This window comes from Tachypleus tridentatus, chromosome 2 (assembly GCF_004210375.1).
Source record: "Tachypleus tridentatus isolate NWPU-2018 chromosome 2, ASM421037v1, whole genome shotgun sequence".
Taxonomy (NCBI): domain Eukaryota; kingdom Metazoa; phylum Arthropoda; class Merostomata; order Xiphosura; family Limulidae; genus Tachypleus; species Tachypleus tridentatus.
In genome coordinates, this window is record NC_134826.1 from 75,303,681 (window position 1) to 75,324,472 (window position 20,792).

The window sequence follows — 20,792 nt, forward strand, 5'->3', positions numbered from 1 at the left end:
CTATATTTGAGGGTGGATTTGTCCAAATGAATAATATAATTGAATCAGTATACATGCACCACAATCTTTGTATTACTGGTGCAGAAAAATATTAATAATAAAAAGGAAACAATTATAATAGAAATAATGTTTAATTTTATAAGACAAATTGGGATTTATAAAAAGAAAACCTATCTAGCTATGATAATATGAAATGTTTTGAAAGAAGAGAGTCAAATGTTAACACTACTCTGGCTCTGACTAACATAATTACAGTGATTTGCCAAAGTAGGGATAACATTGTTTAAATCTAAAGTAACTCAGTTTTTATAGTTTTGATTTTGTTTTTCAATTTTTTAAATATTTTTTTAGCATTAAAACTTATGTTACTCTAACCTAGCTAGGTTAATTGCATGTTGAACCCTTCTTGTCTTTATGAAATTTAGAAAATTTTTACTGTTTCTGTTGGTCTACATGTGTGTGTTAAGACTGTACTTTTTCAATCGAATATAATTGACTGTAAAACTTTAAGAAGTGTTTAAAAATATTGTTTTGTTGGTGTAGAAAAACATTTGCTCTGTGGCACTTTCATACAAATAATACTGAATTGAAAATATAAATTGTTGATACTTGCTTTTTGTTTATTATTATTAGGTGTGCTTTTAGTATGGAAATATGAATGTTGTCTTAGTATTAGTTTTTATACACTGTATCTGCCAGGAGTGTAGTTATTAGTTTTAGGTGTGCGTTTGGTATGGAAATATGAAAGTTGTCTCAGTATTAGATTTTATAGACTTCATCTGCTATCACCACACTCCTGGCAGATGCAGTCTATAAAAAACCAATACTGAGACAACTTTCATATTTCCATACTAAAAGCATACCTACTAATAATAAACAAAAAGCAAGTATGATGATGATAAAAACATTGTCATAAATACTTCAAGTGATAGAGTTTGTAGAGTCTTCAAATCTGTTACAGTCTCTTTTGTTTAAAGTTCCTTGAAAGCTGAATTTTATTTCTACACTTAATGTGTGTCTTAGTTTGTTCTCCAAGAAGCATATTTTAACACTTGTTTTATGTGATCATTTCTTTACAGGATGTACAAGTAGCAACTAAATTTCTTCCAGCAGTTATGTCCCTGATGGTGGATGACCAGGTAATTGATATATGCATTCTTAAACTGTGTATGAACACTTGTAAAGTGTTTTAGTCATCTGTTCAAATTTTAAAAGTTAGTGATATTTTCATATTTTTAATCTAATTTTGTGCAAGTTTGTGAGACACTAAAGAGTTTTCAAGTATTATCTTATTACAAATCATAAAATGAACTTTGTTGGTATAATTTTCAGTTGATAAATATATCATCCTTTAGTACTGTTATTTTTACATTATGAATTTGGAAAGCTTCCAGAAAAGTAATTGGTTAATAAGTTCAGGTCTATTTATTAATAGTGTTTAGCAGTTTAGTTTTTATGACAGTATTAAAATTCAATAATAATTATTTAATTTTTGAATATCTAAACTTTGTAACATGTTTCTTATGCAGTCTTACTATTATTGAAAAGTTACCAAGTTTCACGAAGGTATATTAAATGGTATCAAAAGAAACTTTTTACAGGGTTTAAAAACAGCTATCAGTCATATACCTGGAGATAGTACAGCTTTTGTTTGGATTTCTAGAGATAACTGCTCAACTTTGAAAACAAATTAAAAATTAGTTCTAAATTTGTTATCTGGTAAATTGGAATTTTGTGAAACTTGATTAAAGACGTTAAAGATGATTCTTTAGAGTAAGTGATTAATTGAAAAGAAATATCAATCTTAACCTTTTTTGTTTAAATTACTTATCCATGTGTTATATTTTCTCTTCTAAATATAAATCAACAGGCTTACACAGAGTTCTGTGTGTGAGAAACTGTGTTTATAATGGTATGATAACATCAGGTTGTAAAGTCACGTCTTCGTTTTCTTGTCATTGTATCAAATGAGATGATTTGAAATAATACAAGTTATGTAGTTGTATATAAGTGTTATAAATATTGAAAGACAAGAAACTAAAATAGTACAGTAACATTGAGGTTGTGTATCTGTTCTGTAATCAGTTAGAGGGACTGTTTTAAAATAATGTAGTAACATATAGAATATGTAGTTATATATAAGTGTTTTGTTATAAATATTGATAGACTAAAATTGTATAATGTCAGTTTGTGTTACATTGAATTTGTATTTTGTTATTTTATCAAAATTCAGTTTATTTTCTTAAACCCATTTTTATTGTACAAAGTGTAAAAGTTTGTTATTTACAGCCTGACTAAAAGTTGAGATTTGTTTGGGGAGCAGAATTTACATTTATTAATCACACACACACAAACATATACAAATCATTACATTTGTATAATGCTACCAGTATTTTAATATTCCAATATGATGTCTTACCTCTCTCACAAGTAGCTTTCCTTAACTTATACTGCCCTCTTTGTACTTAAGTCTTTGCTTGCTACTTGTCTTATACTCCCAGCTGTTGCGTGTATTCACGTGAGACATCTATATGCTATCATGCAAATGATTATGCACACTATTCCACCAATAAGAGTGCAGCACAACTTCTATTATCATTGGTGTTTTGTATTCTGTGAAACCCAAAATCATTTCTGAGTTGACAGTTACACTACTAGCACAATGCTTTTCTACTGATTGTTGTCCTTGAATAGTTCTTTCATTTGTCTTCCTCATGTTTTGAATATTGTTGAAGGACTGATTTTTCAAATTTTTTCAAGTCATACTGTTTTTTAGTTTTCACTTTATTGAATTCCTTTTGTAACTTCAGTTCTCCTTTTTGCAATGAGATTTGTTTGTCATAGTATTGTAGTTACAAGTCACAACCACCACTGTTGTTGTTATTGCAGCTGATATTCCTGTCACTTTAGTAGCTTTAGAGTAAGTTTTATCAGCTCAAGAAGTAACAGCTCTGGTTTTAAGAGAGGTGGTTATCATTATGCAGTCTTCTGCTATCACCTGATGATTGTCCTCTCGTATCGTGTGCAGGTGTGCCAGAACATGGTAATTAGGATTTGGACAGTCTGTTTCTTCCTTCTGCCTATACTTTACAGTTTTGTTTCATTTTGAGAGAGGTGCCCAAGCCTCCTCCTATTGTTGACTTAATCAATCAGGTATGTTATAATTTTTGCTTGTCTCCTATTTCATACAATTCCTTACCTGCCCTCTTCAGTCTAGTATTTCCTCTCTCACTGGATATTGTAATTGATTTGGTGTCTAGTTACATTCAGAAGACATTGTGCTATGTGATCCCATACCCTCTGGATATACATGCTTTAGCATATCTTCATTCTGTTTCTCTATTTCAACTCAGAATCATTCAGATTGTTTGTCCCTTTATGCAATTTGAATCCCAATACTTTGGTTTTCCCTTTTACAGTTTCAGTCTTCCTGAATTTGGCTCAGAATTTCAGATTTTTCACTCTGGTATGTCTATTTCCTCTTCTGCCTTTTCTTAGCACACGTGGCTCCTTTGATGTTGGGTTGGGAAGCCCTTTTGTTTAGAGAGTGTTTGCCTTCCTCTTCATTGTGTTATTTGTATATGGTTCATTTTCTGCAGCAGGAGGTTTTAGGAGGCATTCCTGACTTTTTGAACACTGATACACTGTTGCATGCCTCTCTTTCTTGCTTGACCTCCTTTTTCTCCCACCACCTACTGAACCTGTTTCTATGTCTCACCCACTTTCTTTCTCTCCCTAACCAGTTTCTGGCCTCGTGTATTTCTGGGGCACCATTCTAGGAATAATAGAAGATCTCAGTGACTGAGTTCGGGGTCTGGGTCCTAATGAACCAATTCCTGCTTGCAGCTTTTAGGGGCAGTTTGGGACTTGTTTTGCAGGAATCTCAATATACAGAGGATACCTTTGTTTTGGATATTTATTCCTGTCTATCAGCTCCAGGAAGATCAAAAATGATCCCCCTGTTATCAATCTTTTGTCTTTCAACTTCTTTTTGGTCATCCCTTGTTTCATCATGAAGTCACACTTTGCCTTTCATTGGGTTTTAAATCTTTGTCTGTGGATGACAAAGGATGATGTATGGGATACATACCTGCACATTCCCATCTGCCCTACATCTAGATATTATCTTTGTTTTGTCCATTGGGGGTGTGTGTTTCAGCTAGTTGCTCTTTTGTTCAGGCTTATCTAGGCTCTTTACTTTTTCTTCAGGTGGTGCAGGCATTTGCCCATCTTTTTCTTTCTCAGGATCATCATTTCTACTATAACAAGGATGATTGGCTACTTCTAGCAGGACTCATATGCTAACTGCCCTTCATACTCAGTTTTTTCCAAAATAAATTGCTTGGGTTGGTGCAGGTGGAGAAGTCTCTTCTCACCTCAGTACAATATCTAATTCATCTTGGGGTGTTGTAAAGTTCTCCAGTGAGACAGGTTCAACTTTCCCTTTCAATTGAGAACTTTGGAACTGTGAATTTACAGCCTCTCCTCTTTTGCTTCTCCCACTACACACTTTCTATACAAACCTTTTTTTTCCTTCTGTTGGTGAGCAGACATTGTTGATCTTGTGTTCACCACTGATGTCTACTGCACCTTATTTCACTATTCCTATGTGGTCCGTTTCCCTGGTTGTTTTTTGCTGCCTAAATCTTCAACCACATGGGAGGGAAATCCTGCTCTCACACCTATCTCCTTTTTCTTCATACCACACTTTTATAACTGTTCCAACCCTACTTACCTCCTATATACAGTCAGTGCTTTCCACTGTTACATGGCACATTCTATTTTCTTCTGTGGTTCCCTTTGTTTACTTCATGAAATTTCTCCCAGTCCTTTAACTTTTCTTCTATTCTCCATACAGGCTAGATTTGTCATCTACATCAACTGGCTTATTCTTTCCCTTTCACCCAAAATTCATAGTCCTATCTGTATCTCGTCACATCAAATCCATTATTTTACTGTATCCCAGCTTGATCTTTTCCATCATCTGTCAAAGGACATCACTTGTGCTAGTATGTGGACCACTCTCTATATCTTCACTGATTATTATCTTCCTCATCTGGCTGTTTCTTGTTCTGTGACTTTTCATTCTCCTCCTTCTGACAGTTTGTGCTGTAAGTAGATAAGTGTTATTTTTATTTTTTTCCACATTTTCTTTTAGAGGCACTTTTTTGAGTTTTAGGATCCCATTTTATGGTGAATGTTGCCTGACCAAGTATACTTGTTCTTAAATTTTGCACTATAAGACCTATATGCCAGATATGCCCACTGTTGAGATGGGTTTCTCCACACAACTGCTTGTAGGTATTCATCGTGGTGTTTTGCTTCATACAGATGTACAACACAGTCTGTGCAGTCATCGACTAACATTAGTAAAGCAGACGGGGATTGGGGGGATTGCTTCCCATCCTCAATCATCTATGTATTGTAGGTTAATGGATTGGTATGCTTTTCAAAATATGGTGTTGCAGTCATCCATTTTATTGTCTTTGGTGCAATTACTACAAAACACTATTCCCTCTTCTTCTAATAAAGTATGGGAGTCCTGGCCATTGGGGTGGTGAATCAATTCCACTCAACTAAGACTAGGACACTGAGTTTCTGCTGATGTATATCATATTAACAATTCTCTTACCATGGACCTAACTTAAATTACAGATGCCATCAGGTAATGGGTAATGCATTCTGCCAACATGGATTTTGCCACTCTGGCTGAGGCACCCTTCTTTCTACTGTCCCCTGGATGTTGGTTTGCAGGCAGATATGGTGGTGATTAGAGCTGAATCAGCCATATGATTCCTCACATATGTATGGCCAGTTACCTTCCCCCAACTGTAGACTAGGAAATATATTCCCAGTGTCACATGGTACTGAACTTTACTGTCCACCTTTCTACCATCCCTTGACGTTGGTTTCTGGCAGATATATTAGTGGTTCTGTGAAAAGTGCATACTTGATTATGCAGGAGTCTTTCCTGTGATTCCGGCCATATTGTAACAATTTCAAGTTGGCAAAGAGTATATCTAACTGAGGATTTGTGCTGTTTCCCACTAAAGTGCCAGGAGGAGAGAGGTTACTTTTTGTTCATTCTCACACCCTTTAGAAATTGCCCAAAGTAAGATCATCATCTCACTGAACCCTCTGCCAGCATGGTAAGATATTCTAGCTATTTCTGAGGAGAAATAAGCCACTGTTCTAGAAAATTCACATTCTCCTACACTAAAGTGTATTTCTGATAAATATTCATCTTTCATTTCCCATCTGACCTCATCTCTTCCTGAATATGTTTTTGTATGTACTGCCCAACCTCAAAGTGATTACAGGCTAAATAGAAGAGAGGACATTTGTGATGATAGGAGTTGTGTTGCATTTCTATTGCTGAAAAATTACTGCATGACAGTGAATAAAACTGGAGCACGTGGAAGTATCAAGGTTAGTGGCAGGCAACAATCTGAGCATATAGAGGGTAGTATTAAGTCAAGCTATTTGTAAGAGTAGCTAAGTATCTATCAGAAATACATTTTTAGTGTAGGAAAATGTTAACTTTTCTACAGATATGTTGAAAACTTAGATTCAGCTGATTTAGTTATTAGTATAATGTTTTTTTTAATATTGGTATTTCAAGTGTATCCCACTTTTATATTTGTGTCTTGTGTAGGTACGAAGCTTGAACTCTAAACTACCTCCTGATGACAGAGAAACTGCCATCACAACTATTGAACATTCTGGACCTCCTCCTGATGCCTATCAAGCATATTTACAAGAAAATGGAGTAGCGAGTATCATAGCAATGTATTACACTCTCCACACAGGTTAGTTTACTAGAGTAATTTACCACTTTATTATACATGTGGATTTACATTAATTTAATATACACACTAAGTTATTGTTTAATTCACCAGAGTAACATTATACACTTTAAACAGTAACAATGGTGTGACCCCTTTTCAACAGAATTAAGTATAATGATTATCTTTGTAGTTAATTTTCAATTTTATGTCTATTGATGGAAGTTTATGTATGTTTTTCTATAGTTTTTCACATAAATTGATATGAAACTTCAGTAGCCCTGAGATTTGTGAAGCAGCTGAAGTGTTGAAAAATATGTAAAACTGTAGGTTGCCCTGGGATTCTGGGAAACAGTGTTGACAAGTATGTGAAACTGTAGGTAGCCCTGGGATTCTAGGAAACAGAGTGTTGTCAAGTATGTGAAACTGTAGGTAGCCCTAAGATTCTAGGAAACAGAGTGTTGACAAGTATGTGAAACTGTAGGTAGCCCTAAGATTCTAGGAAACAGAGTGTTGACAAGTATGTGAAACTGTAGGTTGCCCTGGGATTCTGGGAAACAGTGTTGACAAGTATGTGAAACTGTAGGTAGCCCTGGGATTCTAGGAAACAGAGTGTTGTCCAGTATGTGAAACTGTAGGTAGCCCTGAGATTCTAGGAAACAGAGTGTTGACAAGTATATGAAACTGCAGGTAGCCCTGGGAAAGAGTGTGTTGACAAGTATGTGAAACCATGAGTAACCCAGGAATTTTATGAAGCAACTAGTTTTGTTAAGTATCTTAAACTTTAGTAGCTGTGGCATTTTGGAAATCATATTCAGTGTTTTGATACATTTTAAGTATAATTTGGCCATTTGTTTACTTTGACTGAGCTGAGAAGTGTCAATAAAAAGATTAAAGAATTGCTTTTTAAACATTATCCAATACTTTTTATTGATATTGAAAGATTTAAAGCTTACTGTTTGTGATCAACATAATTTTAAATGCTTGTTTCAGCTCGTCAGAAAGACCGTCAAGGACTGATGAGAGTGTTAGGAACATTAGCAAATTGTGAGAGTGACAGAGCCTTTGAAGATCCATTTCTTCACAGTCTTGTTGCTGTATTGATTCCACTTGCAGATGAATTTGCAGCTGAAGATTTTTGCACAGTTGTGTTTGATGAGTTTTTTCTCACAGGAATGGCAAGAGAGAATGTTGTTCGCCACATGATTGAACTTTTAAACCACATACACCACAAGTTACCAGCGAGTCGACTGGATGGCTTGACAAAGGCATTGCAGCCAATGGCACAGGTATTCTATACTATGTGTATATAATTCTTCCTTGACATTAATAAACAATAAAATGATTATAATTTGACCAAAACCTTTTCAGACTATAGTTAATTTGTTTATAACTATCATTATATCCAAACCTTGGCAGAATTTCTTTGTGTAGCTCATTGAATGTGCATGACCAACTTTACTGGTACAATTTTTATACTTTCAGCATTGTGTTAAAAGTGGAGTGATTCGAGACGTAATTCATGGTGTTTGACTGTGAAGAAGAAAGACACGTTAATTGTTTTAAATTTGTTTGTTCAAACGTTTTTCTAACATCATGATGTTAATGGTGATTGCAACTTTATTTTGTTAATTAGTTTCTTAATATTACATATATTTACTTATTCTTTTTACATATTTGGAAATGAAATTCTTGAATTACCTATGTTTTGGAAACTAGGAGACAGAGAAAACTTGTATAAAGTGAAATACTCACCCCTACTACTGAGTGCTCATGCTGTTTAAATGTTTATTTAGTTATTTGTGTTTTTAGCCTTAAGCTTGTATTAGGTATGTATTGGTTTGTTCATCATGAGTTGCACATGTTTTGGTACATTAAATTTGACATGTATATATTTTCAATTATAATTTAAAGTAAATATGATAAAGGAAAATTGGTAAACCTGAAACATGTCATTCATTAGTTAGGTGTCAGACCTTTCTTATTTCACTTTATTAATTTTAAATTATTTAGTTCAGAAACAAAGATTATTTTAAAATTATTGTAGCACTAGGGTAGTCATAGCTAGATAGATTTCTTGTTCAAACCTTTTTATTTCAGAAGTGTAATTATATAAACAGTAATTTTTTTAACTCACCAGTCTTGTTATTAACTGATTTTACAACTGATGTATTAGTAGTGAGATAAAGTTTAAAAATGTACTTTATATTACTTTAATATGTAATTTGTTAATTCTTTGTTTTTCAGCAAAATCCAGTAATTCAGTCAAAGTTCCAGTCTCTTGAAGAAAAAGTTCTGATTCATCAGCCTTCATGTTCTCAGCATCAAGATACCATAGATTCCCCATTGCTAAATGTACCAACTCCGGCTACTGCATAAAGAGATGTTTATTTGCCATTCATCCACTTTGCTACAACCTGTAGAAAGGTTCACTGCTGCTGTAACGTGTAGGATGTTTCATGTTATTGTGTATCCACTGCTGCTACAATCTTTAGAATGTGTTTTGTTGTTCGTTGTTTATCTACTATTGCTATTATTTGTAGAAAGTTTTATATTGTTGTGTATCTAATTCTAACAACATTTTTTTAAAAACTTGTGTTACTTTGCTGTCTAAAATTACATATATCAAGATACACTTCTTGCTGCTATGTTCACATTATCTGTCGTAAGTAAAAATGTGTTATGTTTTGTAAGCTTTACTCTATATCAAGGTATTATATTTGTTACATTGCATATATGTTACTCTTCTGTACAAAAGTTTACTTCAAGTCTTGATGGTACGGTAAGCAAAGCTGAAATAGTTGTGTACTGCTCAGTGTTAAGAAAATTTATTAAAATATTAGATATGGCTACTGTGGCTTTCACTGAATATTAACATGTTTTGAAAAATCAACCTAAATGACAATGTTAAGTATTATATGGTTCAATAACATCACCTGTACAGAGTTGAATACATTATATTAAATAAACAACAACTACATTCAGTATAAAGTTGAAGTGGAATGGAACTTATCATTACAACATTTTGACATTTAGAGGTAAAGTGATGCCATCAAAAGTTAAAGGGTAAAGCATATAACAACCATTTTTAGTGGAAGATATACACTCCAATCATAAAGATGTGTTGAAACTGGGGATTTAATTTTTTAATATTGTTAAAATGACCCCTGGGAGAGTTTGTCCTCAAACAGTAGATTAATTTTATGCTAACAGGGAGAATTTATGTGTTTTTGGATATGACAGCCTTACGAAAGAGAAATCTGTAATGGAAACTTGACTGTTGTCAAGATGCATGGTCATCAAATAGAGCATGAGAAGACTTAGTAGCATATGGACTATAGCAGTGTGATGAGGCTTAACAGTTGTTTTAATATATTGTAGTGAATCTTCTGTATGGTTAGAGGGGTCTAAAAATATTTAATGGTGAAGAAAAACAGAGTCAGATAAAGTTAACAGTAAATTATTTTAAAGTTTTTATTAGAATATTTAGTTGTCAAATAGTACCATTTAGAGGTATCAGAAATTCCAACAGTGTTAATTTACTGTATTGATCTGTGTCATTGTTTTCTAACAGTTTTACAAAAAGCATAAAACATCATTAAAATAAATTGTGCAGTAATGCATATTAACTGTAAGTAATGTTGAAAAGTTTATATCAGTCGTGTTATGTTCTATTTTTACTTTTATTTATTTAATATTTTAGAATAAAAACTGTTGACTTACGAGTTTTCAACCTCATTTAAGTAGGGTCTCTTATGTTTGCAGTGTGCATATTTTTACTTTTAAGTAGATTTTCTCATTAGTTCTTTTTGCTACTGCTGCTAGAGTCTAGCTGAGTACTGTACAGATATTAGTGTCTTTTAGTGGTTTTGTACATTATGTTGTACAGTCTGGTTTTCTTCTTCTGTTGGATTTACTGTTTATATCTATCAGTTACCTATAGTCATGTGAACCTTTGTGACAATTATGGTTCTTATTGATAGCTCAGCACTACGCTTCCATCTTAAGTCTCTCTAAACCTTGGATAGTGGGTATTCTTTCTTCTTATGAACTATTCCTTGTTCCTTTATGTTCTCATTTTTTTGTATCTATTTTTATGCCACTAAGATATTTTTTCTTATAATTCCCTGTTTTAGGTAAATATATTCCTCATTACAAGCAGTGGTATTACTTTGTTTTCTGTTCTTCAGTTATAGATGCCTGACTACTGTCTCTTTATTTTTCAGTTTTGTAGGTACTGCTGGTATCCTTCACCTTCTGTTATGTTTTCTCTGTGACCATTCAAGTATTTTATTTCTTTTCCTTCAAAAAATGTTAACACATCTGTTGTTCTGTAACACAATGTCAGAGGTAAAAATTGTTCAGAAGTTTTTATAGTCATGTATGTTGAATTAGGTAATGTACATAACTGTGTGTTTTTATTATTTGCTCCAGCCCTCTTCCCCCTAAAAAAATTAGTTGAGGGACCAAAAGTTAACAAGAAGTTCTAGTGAAAGAGTTAGTTATAGCTTACTTCTAGTAACTGTGACACTGTCATTTAGTTCCTGGTCACATATTTCCCTTCCTTTTTCCTTTTTCCATTAAAATTCCTTATTGGATATTTTTGGCAAAACCATTGTATTAATGAGGTAAACTCTGATGAGACATATGTATTTTATATGTAACCCAAAACACAGTGAACACATGAAAATTAGAGACACCTAGGTACCTGATTGAATCAATAAAAGACCTACAAAAAAAAATACTTGGCTTGCTCAAATATCCTCAAAAGTTTTTGCTTTCTTATCCAGAAATTGTTGATGTTAAAATATAGACTTAAGACCATGGTTCTTATATCATTCTGTGTCTGTTATTCAAACATTAAAAGTGAAATTTCTGCCTTATAGTTTTGTTGTATCATAAAACCATCAATACTTCACTTTCTCACACCATTTTCTCAGTGCTATGTATCATTTATATCATTTGTATATTTTGCAATTGGAATCACTTGTACAAATTAAATTTGAAAAGTAATCTCTCTCAGTATATTTATAAATGTGGGTGATAATTGTGTATACCACGGGATTAGGAATACATGTATATGTGGAAGTGATCTTCCATGATCCATTAAGCATAAAGTTTCTTTCTTTCCACAAACATTTTAGTAGAATGTACAACAACAACCACATCTCAGGTTCTCTTTAAAGCTCTAGGCTACTTTTATAAATGCGTGTTTTATAGCTTATCCAAATTATATACATGCAAAATCCAATCCAGTGGATCTCATCTATAGCTGTTATAAACAATCTCATATTGTCTATTTTTGGCTACCACTTGTCATTTCAGTTCTCTTCCTCATTGGAATAATTTGCATGGCTATATGTCTGAATGCAGATACAACCAACAAACATTCTACTTTTCTAACCTTTATTATCTTCTTTGTCACAATAGTCCTTTTGGCAATAACTTTAGGGTCTAGCTTCTTATCTGTTTAAGACAGTTAGGTGGCCATCAGCCACTTCTCACCTACAGTTTTTGATTGTGTGGAAAGACATCTGTTCTGGATATTTTAATATGGTAGATGGTCATTAACCACTTCCCATCTACATTCATCAAACCTTGTACTTGATACTATGATAAGACATCTGTTTTAGATATTTTCATCTGGTAGATGGCCATCAACCACTTCTCATCTACATTCATCAGACCTTGAACTTGATGGTGTAATAAGATACCTGTTCTAGATATTTTCATCTGGTAGATGGCCATCAACCACTTCCCATCTACAGTCCTTGATCGTGTTGAAAGACATGTTCTAGGTATTTTCACCTGGTAGATGGTCATCAACTGCTTCCCATCTAAATTAATTGGGTCTTGAATTTAATGCTATGATAAGACATCTGTTTTAGATATTCACATAGTTTTGACACTTGTTTGTTGGATAAAGTTTTCACTTTTTTTTCTCTGTCTCAGGCATGATGAGTTGATCATAGTTGAAATTCGATGGCACAGCAAGTTGATTTTTCAACTTAAGTTGTAGGTTATGAATTATAAGTGTTTCCTGCTTTCTTAGTGTCCATCCATCTCTTGCTGAGTTTATTATTCTGAAGTGTTCACTGTATTGTTATTTTATTACAGTCTTTGCTTACGTGGTTGTAAATTCCAGAATTATTGAAATGGCTGTTATGTATATGCTCCTTAATTCTGGTACTTAAGGTTTGAGTTGTTTACCCAATATAGACTAGCCTGCAGCAAGGACACAAATATTTGTTTACTACCAGCAATTTTTGTGAAGGAGGTATGTTGTGTTTAAACAGGAAAAATTGACTATGTGTTTGTTCTGTTTGGAAATAATCTTAAGGTGACTTAGGGGTAAGTTGCTTGTAGGATGCTTTTGATTTCACTTTTAGTTTGATGCTGCTGGAACCAGTAAAAGGTAACACCAAGGTGATAAGGCATCTAGGAATGATGAGGTCAGGAATTTTGGGGTTGTAAACCTTATTGATGTATTCAAAAGTACTTTTGTTCATGAATGCTGGAGAGAAGGCATTTTTAATTAAATAATTTTTATATTGATACATTGATCATGAAAATAACCATAAGACCTGGTAAGATTATATGTTCTATGAAATAAAATAATTATTAAACTAGTTTTGTAAAAGTCAGGTACAGATGTGATGAAATGACAGTACAGCCCAAAAATGTTGGTTTGTTGTAGAATTTAGATCCAAACTTTTTGTTGCAGTTGAATAGATTTTCGATGAATATTTCCAGTAAATAAATTAATTTAACGTTGTTCAATCCCCCTGTAAGCTTAATGAGTGTATTTTTTAATTTTTTTTATTTCTGGGAGTAGTATATAGCATGAGTTTGAAGCCTCGTGATTCTAGAGGTATAATTTGGTATTTTCTTTCTAATTAAAAGAAGCTGGCCATGACACATTTTACAAGTAAACTAGTGTTCCTCATATTATGAGAAGCTGAAACATTACAAAACTTATCACTTGAAGTTTGACATAGTTTACTCTCCTTCACACTTTCTGATGGTACTAGTTTGATGAGCCTTTGATTACTAATATTAAACATTAACAACCAATAACCTATATCTCATTAAGTACATTCTGTAAGCTATTTGCACAGACAAAGTTATCGTAAATGTGTGGTTGGCTTAAATTAAAATTTTATCGTGTTGCACATCACCCAAAGGTGTAGTAGATTATAAAGTAGGCGAATTATCTCTATTTTAAAGTAACTTTTAAAAAATAATTCACAGTTCAGGTTTTAACTGTGTTTCGTTGTTATTTGTTGGTTCTCCAACTATATTTCACTGATAAGTGTATTACTTATCTCTTGGTAACTTGAACCTTGTCCTGTGACGTACATATTGTCCCACTATTGTACTGTTGATTACTTTTATTCCTCGTACTTTTAATTAATTTAAAAACACATTTGTACAATTTTGGAAAGTAATGAATGTCTAAAGCCACTTTACATTAGTGTTAAAGGATGTACTTTCGTTGATATATATTCTCTCTAGTTTTTATACTTTTGTGGATTTTTTTATAATTTTATGACGAAATGACTACTCAGCGAGGCCTAACCGAATTAAGTAGTAAGCTATTTTTCTGTTCAAATTACAATGTCTTAACTTATTATGCAATATCACTAAGTAATTTTTGTATTGTAAAAATAAAAAATTAGGTATTTAGAATATGAGTGGAAAGTTATTATTAACAAATATTCGAGTGAAAATTGTTGTTTTTTTTAAATATTTGTCGTTTTTTGTTAAGTTTATGTATCACAAACATATTTCTGCATAATTTAACATGATTTATTAAGTACAGGTTAATGGAATGTATATAGAAATGAGTACTTTATGTTTGTTTAAAAGATACACAATTAGCTATATGTACTCGTCAAAACCCTGTGTTTAATGTAAGTTTGCAGACATGCTGCTGTGAGATTGCGGACGCAGTTTTATTACCCTCCAAACAGCAAGTGTTGTAACTGTAATGTTGTGCGGGTTATTTTGGATTATCTGGTAAAAATAAGTTAACGAAAGTGTTTCATTTTTTTTAATTCAAAGCTGTAGGCGTAACTAACAGCAGGTCAGGTTCAGCAATGAAATACATCTCAATAAAGATTCTGTCTAATTGTCAATATTCTCGTACAATCGATACTTTTCGTATTTCTGTTACTTCGTTGATCGCATTAATTGAACGAATTAATTTATTAACAATCAATGAATAATTTCACCTGTCTCAACTAACACGCGTTTATATCGTTGAAGTCCTTTCTTGAATATTCAAGAAATTTCTAGTCATTAAATCTTCAGCGACTTCCTTTAGACAAAAACAATGCAAGTTTCTAAATTAGAAAACAAAACAGCTTACTACAAAAGTTATTCTTTATTTTGTGAGAAATAAAGAAGTTTAGCATACAATTACTACGAATCTTTTATGTTCTCTGGGTTATCTTCCTTTTCTAATCGTATTTAAGATCTAGGAACATTCTATCTACTACATAAACCAAAGTGTGTATGTATGTCATTTGATATTTGTTTCTTATAACTTTACATATTTCTTGATATATCAGCACCAGATTTCGTACGGGATGGCCTGAGTGGGTTTCGACCACCATTAAATTTTATATTAATAGAATTCTTGAAAACACTATGTTTTTGTTTTCAGTGTTGGTACATTTTTACAGCAATTTTTATGTGTAGTAAACAAAATAGAAGCACAATTTCCAATATTCTGTTATAAACGGGTTTTTTAACCTGTCCTTTGGGTATTCCAGTTAGTTCCTTATAAAAACAGTATGAAGGTAAACGCATGTCAGTAGAATATACTCAATGAGCACAGAAGAGGAAATAAGATCAGATTTAGTTGTGGAGCAACAACAAATATAAAAAATTAGTCCATCTTTGTAATCTTAAATTTTCATACATTAATTACCTTATCAATTCTATCATACAACGTTTAAAAATGCGCATGTTTTGTATACAAATAGAGAAAGCAGGAGGCTGTTTTCTGTTATTAACACGTAAGTTAAAGAATCGTCAGTGTTTGTTGTCCATGTAAAACTGATGTATGTGTCCCAATAAAATATGAAGTTCGTATCACTATGGAAGAGTGTATTCATGTGTGTATTAATACAAAGATTTTGCAGTCTCTGACTTGAAACAGTTTAGGTACAACCCAGGATGTGGGACAGGTATTTAATTTCATGTGCATAGCGTTAAGAAAAATCGTATGTATCCCCACTTCCTAAAAAATATTTTCGGGATGATGCCGCGTAAGCACGTGAAGGTGTAGCTACCGTATGTTTAAACTGATTTAATGTAATCTACACATATTTTTACAGTTCTCATAGGCCACTTGAAGAAACAGTGAGCGAAATATTGAAATGTTTGTAACATTTTGTTATTCACACGTTCTTTTAACATTAATGTCATAGAACTAGTAATTTTAACAGCAAACACCCTGAAACGTTCACTTTCTAACTCACCATATATGCTCAAAGATGAGAAAATTTCTAGATTCTCTTAAAATTTGATAAACTCGAACTTTCTTCTTATTTACTTTTTATAAAAATTACGTTTTTGAACTTTGTAGTGTGTATATGTATATATATATTTAAGAATGTAAGGATTCTCAATACAAGGAGATATTAAGGACAAAAACATATACGTGCCAAATGCGTGATAAACTTACATGTAACTTCATCCTTATAATTTACTTTGATTTAAAACTTCAGTATATATACTATTGTTTAGAAGCTACATAAATTAACTTCCAAAAACGCTCCTCCAACCTCTCACTACTATACGTTATTGTATGGGTGATTCCTTGCTCTTGTATTGTGATTGTGGTTGAATAGAAATAATAAAACATTTAAAATGTCAAACACATAAAAACTTAAGCACATTAAATATTTACATTAAATTATTACTGTATTATTGTAAATAAAATGAAATTATTTATACATTATCCACAGTTTTATTAATAGTTTGAATATTACCTATTTCAACATATTCTTTGTGTTTATGATTTACAGGTGACAATTTTAATAAAAACCATACTTGGATGTGATAATTGTGTTTATGATTTATAGGTGGCAGCTCTAATAAAAAACCACATTTGGATATTAAACCTTGGCTTCAAAATCTTGAACTCTTTGAATATATCGAGATTTTCTGCAAGTTCAAAGGAGTTGAGGTTAGGCAGATTGTAATTATAGTCGAATATTTTAAGTTTTTGTTTATAAAACGCTTTCTATGTATTATGTTATTAAAAAAAAACACTTCAGTTTGGCAGCGAAGATTATCTCATTTGATAATACATTTAATTATTTATAAGATTTAAATTTAAGTAATGACCAAATTTAGAATTGAAGCAAGAAAAAAAAGTTTAACTGAAAACAATGACTATAAGTAAACAAAGAGATCTTTCTCTAAAACATTTCCTCTATTGAAATACTCTGAAACAATGGCTATAAATAAATAAATAAATCTTTCTATAAAACATTTCCTGCATTGAAATACCCTGAAACAATGACTGTAAGTAAAAAAGGAGATCTTACTGTAAAACATTTCCTGTTTTGAAATACCCTGAAACAATAGCAATAAGTAAATAAACCTTTCTGTAAAACATTTCCTATATTGAAATATGAAACAATGACTGTAAGTAAACAAATGATCTTCCTGCAAAACATTCTCCTTTGAAATACCTGAACAATGACTGTAAGTAAAAAAAATCTTTCTGTAAAACAATGCCTGTTGAAATACCGTGATACAATGACTGTAAGTCATCAAAGAGATCTTCCTGTGAAACATTTCCTGCATTGAAATACCCTGAAACAATGACTGCAAGTAAAGAAAAAGATATTTCTGTAAAACATTTTCTGTATTGAAATACCCTGATACAATGACTGTAAGTCATCAAAGAGATCTTCCTGTGAAACATTTCCTGTATTGAAATACCCTGAAACAATGGCTATAAGTAGAGAAAGAAAGTGTCCTGTGGAATATTTTCTGTGTTGTATCTGAAACTATTCACAACAGTCAATCTCCTACAGCCTTTTTGAGCATCGCGACATATCCTTAACACAAGAACCAGATAGAAATACACTTTAACTTATATTTCTCACAGTTTCTCCCAACATATCTATATGTATACTAACACGTCAACTAGATTTTAATACCTTTGAAATTTTATCAAATACAGCTTTTCTAAACATGTATGTATATCAGTAATATTTTCTTTTATTTATGATCAAATTAACAGTTCCATAATTTCTGATCAAAATACATAGGTTTTAAACATAATTTCATTAGTTATGTCTCGAAATTCTTACAATAATATATAAAGGAATCAAAATACCCTTATGTTTAAATGTCATTTAATGATATAATTAGTCTAAACACGGATTAAGTTTAGTATATGTATTATCATATAGATGAAACATACAAATTTATTGACGTAAGAATTGATTTAGTTTAAAATGCATATTTACAAAAACAAAGGTGTTCAATTTTTTAATTTATCAGTAAATTAGTGTAAACAATGAATAATAGTTTGCAATGAGAATTAAGTTTCGAAACAAGTTTAGAATGAGAAAGTTATTATTTCTCTTATCTGTTCCTATCGTTAGTTTTGTCATGAATATAAATATCTTGTTTAAGTAAACTCTATCTGTTATAAATTTTCAAAGGATAAAAGTTTCATTTTCTCTCGATCAGTCCGATATCGTAGTTTTTTATACGATTTAAGCTTTATCATCTTTAAAATAATATTATAAATGTTAATAGCAAAACGCACCCATATATTCTCAATTATTAAGTAATTAAACTAGAAGATGTACACACCGTTGAAACTAATATGGTATTTACATTTAGAAATTAATTAATTCTGGGATGTAAATTGTTTTAGGACGTTATATACATGTCAGAAAGAGACTTGAAAGAAATTGGAGTGAAAAATGGAGCACACCGCGCCAAGATCTCATCATCTCTTATCTTACTGCGAGAAAAATATGAAATAAAAGTAAGTTACATATTTAATATTAGCGTGTGGGTGTATCTGCTTCTAATAGCAAAAGAACATCGGGCTATCTGTTATGTCCACTAAGGGAAATTGAACTGCTCATTTTAGCGTTGTAAATCCATAGATATACCGCTGTTCCAGCTGGGGCCTAATATTAAAAGTTTCATACAGATTATAAAATATTTTCATGTCTTCTTTTTGTTTTGCGTAGTTTTGCGTTGAGTGAAAGAATAAACACAATGAACTGGTTATTGTGGTAAAGTAAGTGCTCACTGTTATATATACAACAGTTTAGAAAAATAAATTTTAATAAAAGCTCACGATATAAAAACACAAATTCAGAATTATACATATGTAATAATTAATGAAGAATTGAATCAAACACAAGCTCGCGATTGAAAACCTAAACGCATATACAGTAATTTACCAGAAATGAGTTAAAATGTAAGCTTACTATAAAAAAAAAAGACATATTTATTAGATGTCCAGAAACAAATGCCGAATTCTCACAATAACATTTAGAAGCTGAATATTGAGTAACTTATCAATGGATAGTTGGTTTAATCCAACGTTTGTTGTTTACAAGGTGTCTTAACTGTCTGCTGTTTCAACTGTACTCAAAGTAAGTTTCGCAACCCCCAGAACAGCATGAACAATAAGGACTTTCGTCTCATTTTCCTCTACGGCTTCAAACTTGGACGAAAAACTACCGAAACTACACGGAACATCAACCAGGCATTCAGCCATGGATCTGTCACTGAACGTACAGGTTTCGACATGAAGGCGAAAGTCACCACGAAAATTGTGGAGGGAAGCCATTCTTAGATGAAAACACATTAAGGGAAGAAGTTGAAACAGACCCGCACAACTGTACGTGAGCTTGCAGAAAAGCTAGGCACAAGCATTGCCAACTACCTGAGTGTGATTGGAAAGACGAAAAAGTTAAGTGAATTCCGCATGAGCTGACTGAAGATCAACAAAATCGGCGTTATGAGACCTGTCAAGGATGATGCTCCAAAAATTGAACGAATTGGGAATCGAGGTTCTACCTCATCCAGAGCTTATTACCCAGACCTTTCCCCTACAGATTTTCATTTTCTTCAGTACTTTGACAACTTTTTGAACAATAAGCGCTTTCAAAACCAGGCAGCTTCAGAAAAAGCTTTTGGGAGTTCATTGACCATAGGAACTCTGATTTCTGCATCAGGGGCATAAACAGCATCGTTACACATTGGAAAAAGTGTGTTGAAGCAAATGGTGCTTACTTTGACTAAAGCATGTTTTACAACACTGGTTTATACTTTTCCAAACTTCCCAGTTTAAAAAACGTTTATTTTTGGACAAGCTAATAAATTATGGTCACTATCAGAATATAACATCCACTACTTTCTTTATTACACCATCAACTCTAATCCCTCGATGGCCCGACATGAATAGGTGGTTAGGGCGCTCGATTTTACATCTCGGGATCGTTCGTTCGAATCCTCGTCACACCACACATGCTTGCTCTTTCAGCCGTGGGGCGATATGATGTGACGGTCAATCCCACTATTCCTTGGTAAAAGAGTGACCTAAGATCTTGCATAGTTGCATAGAGGGCGCAAATAGCCCTCATGTAGCTTTTGCAAAAAACTCAGAAACAAACTGATCCCTCGAGAAAAGCTGCCACGTATTTTGGAAAATATGGTTTTCTGTCTTCACACAACTCACTAATTTTGAACATTCACACGGAGACGCGTCTAAAATTTGAACTTAGATGTATATTTTAAATTAATTTTGAACTAATAAACTAGAAGGAAGGAACAATAAATAGCGCCAATACAATACAAAATGAAACATTATGAATGTAATAAAGTAAGATATTTGTAGTAACCAATACAATATTAAACAATATTAATGTAATAGTAAGATAAACATAGTATTATATTAGCCAGTGTAGTAAATAGATAAAACATAGTATCATATCAGCCAGTGTAGTAAAT

General features: G+C 32.4%; 2 protein-coding genes across 2 annotated transcripts in view; both read left to right on the forward strand.

Annotated features, from left to right (window-relative positions):
- Positions 1 to 9,637, forward strand: part of LOC143244261 (negative elongation factor B-like) — a 33,085-nt gene extending 23,448 nt beyond the window's left edge. The window contains exons 3-6 of the mRNA XM_076488607.1: positions 1,080 to 1,139; positions 6,656 to 6,809; positions 7,779 to 8,074; positions 9,033 to 9,637. Coding sequence (XP_076344722.1) covers positions 1,080 to 1,139; positions 6,656 to 6,809; positions 7,779 to 8,074; positions 9,033 to 9,164 — 642 coding nt within the window. The 3' untranslated portion in view covers positions 9,165 to 9,637. The remainder of the gene's footprint in view (positions 1 to 1,079; positions 1,140 to 6,655; positions 6,810 to 7,778; positions 8,075 to 9,032) is intronic.
- Positions 9,638 to 10,954: 1,317 nt separating this feature from the next.
- LOC143245531 (ephrin type-A receptor 2-like) lies at positions 10,955 to 20,025 on the forward strand. The gene is made up of 4 exons (XM_076491895.1): positions 10,955 to 14,375; positions 16,880 to 16,983; positions 18,697 to 18,810; positions 19,957 to 20,025. Exons 1-4 carry the CDS (start codon positions 14,342 to 14,344, stop codon positions 20,023 to 20,025), a joined length of 321 nt encoding a protein of 106 aa, XP_076348010.1. The 5' UTR covers positions 10,955 to 14,341.
- The last annotated feature ends 767 nt before the right edge of the window (positions 20,026 to 20,792 follow it).

Coding starts and splice junctions, on each gene's coding strand:
- LOC143245531 (XM_076491895.1), top strand. CDS start 14,342: ATGACTACTCAGCGAGGCCTAACCGAATTAAGTA. Junction 14,376..16,879: donor AGGCCTAACCGAATTAAGTA/GTAAGCTATTTT, acceptor TATGATTTATAG/GTGGCAGCTCTAATAAAAAA. Junction 18,811..19,956: donor GAGAAAAATATGAAATAAAA/GTAAGTTACATA, acceptor TTTCAAAACCAG/GCAGCTTCAGAAAAAGCTTT.